General features: G+C 52.2%; 3 protein-coding genes across 3 annotated transcripts; 1 reads left to right on the top strand and 2 right to left on the bottom strand.

Annotated features, from left to right (window-relative positions):
• Positions 1-427: 427 nt before the first annotated feature.
• Positions 428-2,949, bottom strand: BO86DRAFT_395023 (putative C6 transcription factor; the record flags this gene model as incomplete). The annotated part of the gene is made up of 6 exons (XM_025673270.1): positions 428-839; positions 892-1,242; positions 1,304-1,462; positions 1,518-1,669; positions 1,718-2,701; positions 2,809-2,949. 6 exons carry the CDS (start codon positions 2,947-2,949, stop codon positions 428-430), a joined length of 2,199 nt encoding a protein of 732 aa, XP_025532280.1.
• A 4,851-nt stretch (positions 2,950-7,800) lies between these two features.
• BO86DRAFT_406109 (branched-chain amino acid aminotransferase, cytosolic) lies at positions 7,801-9,322 on the top strand (the record flags this gene model as incomplete). The annotated part of the gene is made up of 3 exons (XM_025674148.1): positions 7,801-8,233; positions 8,305-8,906; positions 8,975-9,322. 3 exons carry the CDS (start codon positions 7,801-7,803, stop codon positions 9,158-9,160), a joined length of 1,221 nt encoding a protein of 406 aa, XP_025532279.1. The 3' UTR covers positions 9,161-9,322.
• Positions 9,323-9,417: 95 nt separating this feature from the next.
• Positions 9,418-11,118, bottom strand: BO86DRAFT_406108 (AAR2 splicing factor family protein). Its single transcript, XM_025674147.1, has one exon. The coding sequence runs from the start codon at positions 11,054-11,056 to the stop codon at positions 9,551-9,553; it is 1,506 nt and encodes a 501-aa protein (XP_025532278.1). The 5' UTR covers positions 11,057-11,118; the 3' UTR covers positions 9,418-9,550.
• Between the last annotated feature and the right edge of the window lie 260 nt (positions 11,119-11,378).

Here is an 11,378-nt window from a genome sequence, read left to right as displayed (position 1 = left end):
GGAATTCACCGTTCAAGGCCCTTGATGCAGACCTGCAATAGCGTGGCTACTCTTATCTCCATAAAACACTGCAAAGGCCTCGTCACGACTTCAATGAATGAGTTCGACTTCGATCGGGGAGACCATTGCCAATAGTGGCGGTAGCGTGTCACTCTGGTTCTCCAGAGAAATGCCACCACGGTGCGACTCGCGGCTGTCGCGAGTGCACACAAGACAATAATCCAGGAAACCTCGTCACAACCATACCTGGGCTTGACGAGTCTTCGGTAACATCCTTTCTGCTTGACACGAAACTGATGTCACAAAGTGTGGTGTCACAATGCGTGATGCCACAATGCATGATGCCACATAACCGGCCGATCTCACCGGGTTTATGAGTGAATCTCTGCGTCTGTCCATCTTGTTGACAGTACCTGCTGGCGCTGGCTCACAGCCAGTCGGACGCATTCATACCTCTGCCTTTTAGCACCTCGTACGCTTCTTGTGGTAAAACGACATTAGAGGCTTCGATTATTCGTTCGAACTGGAGACACATCTGCTCCGCCAGAACGAACCTTGTGCTGCACGCCGCCATGAACCGGCATAGGTCTATCATTGGCTCCCACGACTCCTCCTCCTCAATGAAGACCAGCAAAGCAAGAAGACTGCTATAGACAGGCTCTAACATTTGTCTTGGTACTCGACGCAGTCCGAATCTATCTTCAAATACACCGAGATACTCGACAATCTTCTGTGCTGGCTCGAGCCGGTATGAACGGATCTGCTCGGGGGTTGCTTCCATACGCTGGTGATCCCAGAGATTTTCGAAAAATAGCAATATTGTGTGATGATATTTGATACTTCATAAACGGTCAGAGAGGTAGGGAGTGACATTCCTGCCGGGGTTCTTACTGCACAAGTAGGACGTGTGGAAGCTCTCGTTGCTCAACCTCCGAAGCTGGTAGGCCTTCTATCACGAGTCGCAATTGATTCATCAAGTCACCAGCCGTTGCTTCCATTTCTGATTTCGTCATATCCCATGACTCCTTGAACAAGAACTCCTGAATCCTCACAGAGATTTTTGCTAGAAGGACCGTGCGGTTGAAAGTTGCACTGAGTTGGGCAGGCAGTTCTTGGAAATCATCCTTCTTAAAACGCGGGTATGCACACCACACGATTCCTTCATTGAAATCACACGCTGTGTCAGGGTTACACCACGGAGGCTCAAGATCTGGGGCCCTGCCGCGCTCGAATGACATTTCCCTGCACGACTTAGCGAAGTGAGGCAAAATGGAATTGACATTCTTACGAGTTCATTATGTACAGGCCCCAGGCGGCAACTGCATAGACATGTCGGGTCCTGACCGGCGTGTGTGATCTCCAATGCCTCCTCGGGGAATGGAACAGTCCGATGTCTTTGGCAAGTTGTAAAGCTTGTTTTAGCATTAGCCAGCTGGCTTGTCGTTGGCCCTGAAATTGCAGACTTTCCGTCATCAGTCTGTGCACATATAGAGCAAACGCGAGTCTATGCAGCATACAAACGGCTCATCAAGGTCACTGCCTGAATATTGGCTAATGTAGGCCGGCCCCGCTCTGCCTTCCATAGCCTTTCTGCTTCCTCAAAAAAATCCTGGCCACGTGATGAATCTATGCCTCGAATAGCACAGATTTTTGGGTAGTCGGAATATGTCTGGCAAAATTTAGTCATCGGCAAACAAGAAGAACGAGAATCACCTACTGCTGCGACTGCTAGAATGCTGTTCATGAGAAGTGGCGTGCAGAACTCCGGGTCGCCCTCAAGCCCATATTCTAATTCGATTGCTCCTTGATAGCTCGAGGTTGATCTTGGACAACCCGGGTTGGCCCTCAAATCATCTTCTGAATCTTCAGACTTGGCCTCTGCTGAGATCTCGATATCTGGCGAACGCTGCAACTCTCGCAATTTCTCAATATTCGGGGAGCTTTCTATCTTTGAGGAACTCTCATTGAGATCTGGGGAACCTTGGTCCCTCGCGAAATACTTGATCTCTGAAGGCGGCTCGATCTCTGGAGACATCTCAAATTCTGGAGGTATCTCGAACTCCTCAGATATCTCGAACTCCTCAGACATCTGGAACGCTTCGAACTGTGGTGTAGCCTGTGGGTCGACCGTCATGTCGATCAGGAACAAATCCTGGTCAAGGATCTGGGAAAATGGATGATCCCAAGCGAAGTACAGGGATACGAGATGCGAAACAACAAAGTCGTCAGCGTCGCAATAGGTCCAAGATGATGGTACCTGGTACAAAGGAGTATCGCAAAGCCTCTCTATCGTTAGGCGCATGGTTTTCTCGGGGTCAGAGAGCTCTTTCGGAGATTCACTGTCATCTTCCGCCTCCTCCGCCTCCTCCACCTCCTCCGCCTCTTCAGCCTCTTCACTCTCCGAGTCCTCTGAGCTTGAGTCACTGCTGGACTCCTCCGTGCTGGGCAGCTCAAGGCTTTCAAATGCCGCGGCAATATCTTCGAAGTCACTGCACCGAATGGCTTCCACGATTTTCTGAGTATCAGCTTCGTCTGCATCGCGAATCTTGTTGAACAAGGTGGTCAACAAGCCCTTATAGTGTTGAAGCTCCCCCTGAGTGCGTCTCACGGCGACTTTGCGTCTAAGGTCGAGAGTTTCATCGAAAATGCATGCAACTTTGGAGGTTTGACATGCTTTGCAAGGGGCCGGGCGTCCGCTACACTATAGTCCGCGTGGTTAGTTGAAAGATCGGTACAAGCTAGGTGGAAGCACCCTCACAATGAGCAAGAATGTGTGCGTCTGGAGGGAAGGGTCGCGTTGATGATTACCTTCCTCTTCGCTGCCTTACACGAAGTGCAAGCAGTGGAGTTCTTCCTCGACTTTGCTATTGTTGTCATCGGGGCCGCAAACGCGCCGCGTGGTCCTGGAGCGAGGATAGGCAGAGTTCTGCCCAGGTGATTATGATTCATCTGAGCAGCACGCCCCTTTCCGGCGACGGAGGCGGGGTGGTTGAGAGCCCAGACAGTCTATCTCATCCCTAGGGCTGGAATTCAGGTCGTTCACGATTCACTTGGTCAGCGCCAAAGCAGTTGGGCACATGGACACGCTTCTAAGGACGTGTCTCATCAAGGTACCCAAAGGAAGTTCGCCACAATATTGACCATTTATACAATCTAGCAGACGAGGCAGGTCGATGTTCATGTCATACGCCTGCGAACAAGGCGTGGCCTTGATCATTCAATTGCCGCCAAACAGACGCCCCGCTTCCGGCATGTCAACAAAGGCCATAGTTTTGTCAATACCACGAAATAGAAGACTCTCACGATTGATGGCTGCTAAGAATGTGGAAAACCACCGGGGTGAGCAGGCGCCGATGCAGTTGAAGGGGAAGGAAATGAAATTTGTGCCCAACAGTAGTTGGGATGGCTTGACAGACTAAGAGCAAAAGCCTACACGTGATCGGATCGTCTAAGATCTTTCAACATCAACCATCAAGCTCGGGCACAGAGCGAAGGACTGAAGGCGGAGTAGAGCAAGAAAGATGACAAGCACGGAGCTCGCCTTAGCAGGAAGCAGTTTGGGGCGACGAGTGGATTACGAGGAGTTGGCTGCTGGCTCCAAAAGCGCAAGAATGGGAAATGCCAGAGAGACGAATGACAAGCGAGGGAGGGAGAAAACGAAAGAGTGGCAGAGCCAGTAATCAGCAACGCGAGACAGCCTGAGTGGAAGAAATCAAGCATCTCCACGGATTTCTCTCTGAGGGCCGAATGAGACCAGTGGTTCAATCAATCTCGAAGGTGGGAACGACTGGAAGTTGAGCTTGGAGTTGGAAGCATTAGCTTCGCAATCGCGGTACCAGTTTGATCCGCGACAGGTTCCCACATCGGCTACGTATCAAGACAAGTCTTTTTACGACGCAGACAGGCGCGTCGGCTTTTCGACCCCCGGCCTTTTCCCCAAACCTCAATGAGTCTATCTACGTCGCTTTGCACCACTAACTACTACATCTACCCCTTTCGTGGCGCAGCCTGGGTTGGATCTAATGTCATATTACATCACCGATCAACGTTCTTCGCTGCGAATGGGGGCGCCGTAAACCTACTACCTAGTACGCATACAACCTGATCGATCGACCGCGGGCCGTTAGCCAACAAGAGTGGAAGTTCATTGCTTGCCTAATGTTATCTCTCCATGCTGCATGTGTGCTGACTGCAACCTCTACCTAAGGGTAACAAAAGGGTAACAAAGACATGCACCAGTAGCACTCGCTGACTAGTGCAAGGATCGCAACTCTTCTACACGAGAAAATTATCATAAATCTGCAATTTTAAAGGTTGGGCGAAAGAAAGAGCAGGTAAGGAGACATGGAGAGAATGGATCCGCAGGAAATCAAAGAAGAGCCACCTGGGCATTAAGCAAATCCACGCCATTCGCGCCTCATCACCTCAAGACTCAATATCACAGGTGGAAAAGTTATCCGGAAGGACTAGTGGCGGCCTTGGATTTAGATCGTTCCATTTGAAACCCATCAGGTATACTCATCCTCAGGGCGGATGGGCCAGACTTGACACAAGCGCTGTATCAGGTCTGTGATTAGTGGTAGGTATATGACAGGGAAAGGGGTCCAGATGTTGATTGAAGTCTGGCACCCTTGCCTGATGTGGCCTAGCAAGGGCCTATGGATGCGTTGCATGTGAGTGACAAGCTGGACTTGCTCGCAGCCCCCTTGGTACTTTGATACTTCGGCCTTGTGCGGCGACAACCTGGACTCCAGTGAACGTCATATGCCATGTGGCGAAGTGGCTGAGTGGTCCGCGGCTTCTTTAGATCATAGCACAAACAAGCGACAAGCTTGAAAATTGCTCGCACCACCCAACACAAAATGGGGCGGGATCCGGTTCACCTGGATTCTAGCGGCTAATGTTCGGGTTGTCTGCCTCAGGGTCTCTTTTAAACTTATCCAACCGTGCCCTGTACTACTTCGGTTTCAACCATTTACGGAGTACTACCGGCTCAACGGCTCACGGCTCACGGCTCACGGCTGTCTTACTGTACGGGGTACCATGGCAAACACTATCGGACTTACTTACCAAGTCGATGATGGAAGACCGGAATTTATGGGACTTGGGACCGGTCCCTGCCGGAAAATCCAGACTCGCCTCCAATCAACCACCTGACCTGGTGGGCGCGATCGTCTTCGCCTCATGGCGATCATATGCCCGACTGCCAATAAGGGGCATTGGGACTCGGGCCTTGCTCGCTGCGGTAAGCTTGAACGGCCAGCTCGTGGCATCTCAAATGGGAACTTTTTCGGCAAGAGCATTATCTTGTTTCTTATTTGAAGTCTCTAGGTATGGTAAGGCAATAGGCAGGCGAATCGACGTAGGCTAGAGAGGAATAGGTATGTAGACTAATATACTCATACTACTCTCAGTATGTAATAAAAACTGAATGCCGGGGAGTGGGCAAAGATCCATGATCCAGGATCCATGATCCATAATTAATATGCCGAATATTGCTCTCTTTGAGGTGGTCCGAGCGGGCCTTAGCCAGCTCTCGAGTCACAGGCTCAGCTCCGTCCGCCTGCCTATCACAGTAAATAGTCTTAATTCTGCAGGGCTGAATGCTTATAATCAGAAGGCGGTGACTTGCCCGGCACTCGGAAGGACTAGCGGGCCCCCGAAGGCGCGCATCTCCCTCTTTGGTTTCGCGTGCCAAACGGAGCTTAGTTCCAGCCTACAACATATAACTTGGTTACGTACTGTTCTCCAGTGCAGACTTGAGTTCCCCTCCTCCTTTCGTATACAAAGAAGCCTGCCTATGATTCTCGGGCCAGGTTGAAGCGGCAAATTGCTCTAGAACTATGTACCATGGGTGCCAATCAGAGGTCTTTCCTCCCTTGGTTGACGCTGGTGTTCTCTCGATTGTCGTCGTCTTTTCTTGTGGGGGTAATTATGCGGGAATACATCTCCGACATTGCATGGCTTTCGTTAGACCAGCCTGCTGAGTATGTATGGTAACCCTTCCCCCCCCCAATCCTAAACATCCTCTGTACAAGTTGGGTGTCTTGGGAACCAGACAGCGAATCATGAAGCAACAACCCCCACGCGCCTCAAGCCCTCGTGCAAAGAAAGGACCAGGACGACCAGTGAGGTCACCCTGCTTGCCTAAAGCCAGACTACTGCATGGAAGGGGCATCAATTATGGATTACGGCTGTACAGGAAGCATAGCCGACAAGCGCTTAGCGTGGATAGCTCGATATGCATCTTGCATCACATCCCTTCCTAAACCCCCGCATGGAACCAAACATTGGGTTTGGTTACATATTGGAATCTTGGTAGCGGTCACTGATCGATCGATCTGAGACAGCTATGCAGGCTTGTTGGGAGGCTTTTTTTTTTTTTTTTTCCCTTATACGAGTAGGAGTGGCCATCTGGAAAAGACAATATCACTCACTGATGCACTATACATTGTATTCTGAGAGTCTGTAGTCTGTGTCAACAGGTGAAGTTGTACTGCACAGTACGGAGTACATATGAGTAGCTATGTGAAGGCGATTAAGGGTCGGCTACTGTAGCAACCAGTTCTGACTCGGTTTAGACTCCACGTTTTATTGATCATGAATCAAGTGCTTCACGTACTAGACACTAATCAATGTTGTCCCACTGTTTGCTTCAGATGGGTACGTGTGAAATTGCAGTGGCTTCTCGCTTGTTTGCTATCTTGTTTTTTCTTTTTCTCTGGACTCTGTTCGTTCTCCAATGACAGGGCTTGATCGTGATCGATCGAAGGAGACAGGAGGTAGTGTATGTTCTAGTTGGAATGTCGGTCTGATTCCCTGGGAACACACGCAAGGGTCGGCCACACATTGATCTCTGAATTGGCTTCTACACAGTATTAAGCATTTGGAATACGGGCCAGTAACCTGGTACCTTGCAAAGATTAAGCTTGGTTGGAAAGGGAGGGTCACAGTACGGAGTCCTGGATGCACCGACTCCACACACTGTTTGAGTTCGAGTTACACCGCCTCTTTCTACCAGACCTATCTCACCCAGCTCTTGGCGGTGAGCATTTGGCCCTTCTTCGCAGGCTTGCTTAGATAAATTCTGACTAACTAGTTACTCTGTATTGCAGTGCAAACCGCCCGCGGCTATCCTCGGTCTGGGCGGCTGTCGAGGGGCACCGATGGCGGAGCGGACACAATTGAGGCGGGACAATGAATCCTCCAGGGCCCATCTTCAGAATCACTTGGAAGCACAGAACGCCGTTTCAGAGAGACAATAGCACCATCGGCGGAGACGTTAACCGATGATAACCTATCGCGGGCACGAATCCTGTTGCTCAGGGTGCCGATTCAACCGTTTCTCAACCCATAGATGGACCCAATGGCTGTTGCGAATTCGGATATCGAAGGCGAAAAAACGTCCCAGACCAAAGGAAGACTCGGCTCGCCGAAAAGTTTTCGTTGCCTCCGGTCTGGCGTAGAAGTTCATAAGAGTAGACTAGACACATTCGACGTATTGTAGAGAGTGTGTATCTGGTTCTCTCTGTCCTCCCTCAACTTTCCTCCGTTCGCCCTTGTTGTCTCCCACTCAGCGACCGATCTTGGATCTTGGCCCAAGCTGTAGCCCGTCGAGTCGCGTCCCCGAACTCCGTTCCCGCTGGTTCACTTTGAAAAGTATCTCTGTGGTGACTCACCAACTTTCTGCGGGTTCATATTTCAGTATCAATCGGACATATCCCCTTCCCCCCCAGAGCGTTGCCTCCAGATCCAGTCTTCTCCGCATATTACCCTTTCCGACCAAAAACTCAAGTGATCATGGGTTCTGCTGCGCCTACTCTCGCCGAGCTTGATGCCTCGTACATCAAGGTGACTCGTTCGACCAATCTCCGCGATGTGCCTCTCCCCGGATCGCCGGAGGAATTGAGCCATTCCCACTGCACCGACCATATGGTTACTGTCCGGTGGACGGCGAGCAACGGTTGGGATACGCCTGAAGTGAAGCCCTTCGCCAACCTGAGCATTCCCCCCACTGCTTCGTGCCTGCACTACGCCACCGAATGCTTCGAGGGCATGAAAGTATACCGCGGCCAGGATGGCAAGTTGCGCTTGTTCCGACCCGATCTCAATGGAGAGCGCTTGGACGGTAGCTCCAAGAGGGCCTCCCTCCCTGGCTTCAGATTCGCCGAATTGAAGCACCTCATCGCGAAACTGATGCAGATCGATGGACCACGTATGAATATCCCCTACCGTATTCCCTGCCCGACGGTCAATTCATGCATAGCACTCCGCTGACACAAAGTTCTTTCTCTCTTGCTGCAGGCTGGCTCCCCAAGGATCAACCCGGTCGCTTCCTCTACCTCCGCCCCACGGTGATCGGAAACGGCACCCAGCTGGGCGTACAAACCCCCAAGGAAGCTCTCCTGTTCATCATCGCGGTCCCCTGGCCCGACCCGTCGAAGAAGAAGCAAGAGGAGGGTGCCCCCCACGGTCTGAAGCTCCTGGCCTCCCAGCCTGACACGATCCGCGCCTGGCCCGGGGGTTTCGGATATGCCAAGCTGGGCGCCAACTATGGGCCGTCGCTGGCCGCGCACGGCCGGGCGCAGGCGCTCGGATTCGACCAGGTGCTCTGGCTGTTCGGCGAGGACCGCAAGGTCACCGAGGCCGGCGCCAGTAACTTCTTTATCGTCTGGGACAACAAGGAGACTGGCAAGCGGGAGTTGATCACTGCGCCTCTGGACAGCCAGTTGATCCTGCCCGGTGTCACCCGTCGTAGTGTTCTGGAGCTGGCTCGGACACACTTCGCTCAGCCCTGCGGCAAGCTTGCGCCCGTCGAGGTCGTGGAGCGGGAGTTCACGATTGGCGACATCGAGGAGGCCTGGAAGGAGGGGCGCATTGTCGAGTCTTTTGTCTCTGGTACTGCGGTAAGTGTTCATGGGGAGGTCATTCCAGTACGGTTTGAGTGAAGCAACGTCACTAACATTGGGACCAGTTCTTCATCACCCCTGTCAAGCTCATTCGCAACGGCAACGTCGACATCGACCTGCTGACTGCTGGCGCCGAGCGCGCAGGCTACGCCGCTCAGATCAAGTCGTGGCTGGAGGCCATCATGTATGGCAAGGATGGCCAGGAAAACCACAAGTGGGGCTTTGTCATTGAAGATGAGATTGAGAACTAGGCAGAGAATTCTGGTTATGGCAAGGTCCTGGAATGTTGGTCATGCAGGGAACGATTGCCACGTGGGGTCTGTGTAATGGCGGGGTTGGGCTGCGTGCCTGAAAAGGTGGTGGACTGTACATAGTGCTGTGTTCTGCTTCTGATATAGAGCTAGATCCTAGAGACGAATTTCCAATGTTTTATGACTCTGACTGCTTCCGTTTTTTTTTTTTTTGTAATATGCGAGGATCATCGGCATAATTGAGTCTTCTTGTAGTTCAGAACCCTTCGATTCGACTTTCTGTTCCATAATCTCGTGTCAACTATTCATTATCACATACACCTCCCTGTATACAGGACATGCTATCCACTAGATTTACATTGGCCATGGACCATTCAACAGCTCCAGCTGCTAATTCAGGTTCTCACTAGAATCGCTATCGTTTATTCCAGTACCCTCTCCAAGGTCCACAACCATAGGCGCATATTCTCCAAGCTCCTCTTCTTCATTGTCACCCTCCACCTCCAGCTCAACCTGCTCACCATCCTCCAGTTGAACCATACCTCGTCGAAGAATGACGTCGCGATTGAGCTCCCAATCATACTCTTCTTTGACGAAAGCTTCGAGCTTTTCGAACTCGGTCTTCACCTGGGAGTCTGTGCCTTCGAGAACCTCATAGAGCGACTTCCGGAACTTCATCAGCAACTTCCGCAAGAACGCGCCGCCTTCTTCTCCATCGAGGTCAAACAAACCCCCCTCTACATCGTCACAGCGACGCAGCTGCAGCAAGAGCAAGCGGAGCAGATCGCTCATGAACGCCTCCCGCTCACGGATCGCACTTCGACAAGTGAGAATCAGCTCCAGCAATCGCTTCCACTGCTGCAGACACGAGTAATTCATCAGAGTCATGATCATCAAGAAAGAGAACTGCAGCTCGCCGAGCAACTGGCCTTCCCCCACCCTCTCCCTCTCCCGATCACTCCCAGCATCCTGGGCCCCTGACCCCGATGAAACCCTGTCAATCAAGTTCCCCAAAGCCCACGAACGATCCTGGGCGGCCTCAGTCCTCTCCCTCCCAATCGCACCCTCCCTCCACGTCCTCTTCAGCTCCACCGGAACGAACGAGAACTCCCGTTCCTTCTCCCCGGTAACCCTTTCAATCGCACTCTCATCCAACCTCTGCTTCCCGCCTTCTTCTTCTGCCTCCACCGTCAACCCAGGAATAGCATCACTATCCCTCAGCGCAGAACTCGCCGAGGTAACCATCCACCTCGCCCTCCCGTCGACATCCACAGCAGGAACCCCGACGATCCGATCCAGCAACCCCGCCGTAATCCTATCCGTCAAACCCAGCCAATCCCTCCGCCCATCCTGCTCCTCCTCATCCTCCTCCTCCCCCTCTACCTCCTGATCTTCAAACCGCACTCCCCGCTGCTGCTGCTTCTGCTGCTGCATCGCCAACATCGCCCCCGTCACCCGACTCCGATACCGAAACAACCCGCCGCGCTGATAAACCGCCCCCAGATTCGCCTTCTGCCGCATCGCCTCCTGCCGATCCGCATCGCTCTCGGCGCGCAACGGCGCGAGGGTTTCACTCTCCGTATCCCATTTCCAAACGATGATATCCTGGCCGTTTTGTTGTCGTCGTTGTTGTTGTTGTTGTGCTTGAAAAGAGACGAGTGCGCCGGGATTCGTATCAGCCGCGGCAGCGGCAGCATCGAGGTCCCCAACGTAGAACCAGCTTCCGCTGCGGAGGGAGAGACTTTCGGTCGTGCCGGTGTAGAGGAAGTGCCACCCCGTGGGGAGGTCGCGGATGCCGTGGAAGTTGGCGGTCGAGGTGAAGGTGAGCAGGTCGATGCCGACGAGGGTCTTTGGGGGGAGGTGGGGGAGGAGGATGGTGGGGGATGGGGTGGTCATTGTTGGCTTGTGGAAAGTTTCTTGGTTTTTTTTTTTTTTTTTTTTTTTTTTTTTTTTTTTTTAGAAAAAGTGAGAGCTGAATATATCTGAGTGTGTTATGAGCCCTGGGCAAAAAATTCATCCATTATGTATCGAGTAGCTCGATGACGAGTCGAAAACCCCCGCGACAAACTAAGGTGAGGCCCAACAAACCAAAACAAGAGAAGCGCGTCACGGGGACAACCGCGCTAGCTCAGGCATTAAGGCATCAATACGTAGTGAGCGTATTTCTGTAATTGCTGATACCGGGGGATGAGCCGGCGGCGCTGGTACTTACTTTTTG

Source organism: Aspergillus japonicus, assembly GCF_003184785.1.
Source record: "Aspergillus japonicus CBS 114.51 unplaced genomic scaffold BO86scaffold_3, whole genome shotgun sequence".
Classification (NCBI taxonomy): domain Eukaryota; kingdom Fungi; phylum Ascomycota; class Eurotiomycetes; order Eurotiales; family Aspergillaceae; genus Aspergillus; species Aspergillus japonicus.
The sequence above is the reverse complement of the archived record's forward strand: the minus strand, read 5'-3'. Positions and strand labels throughout refer to the sequence as shown.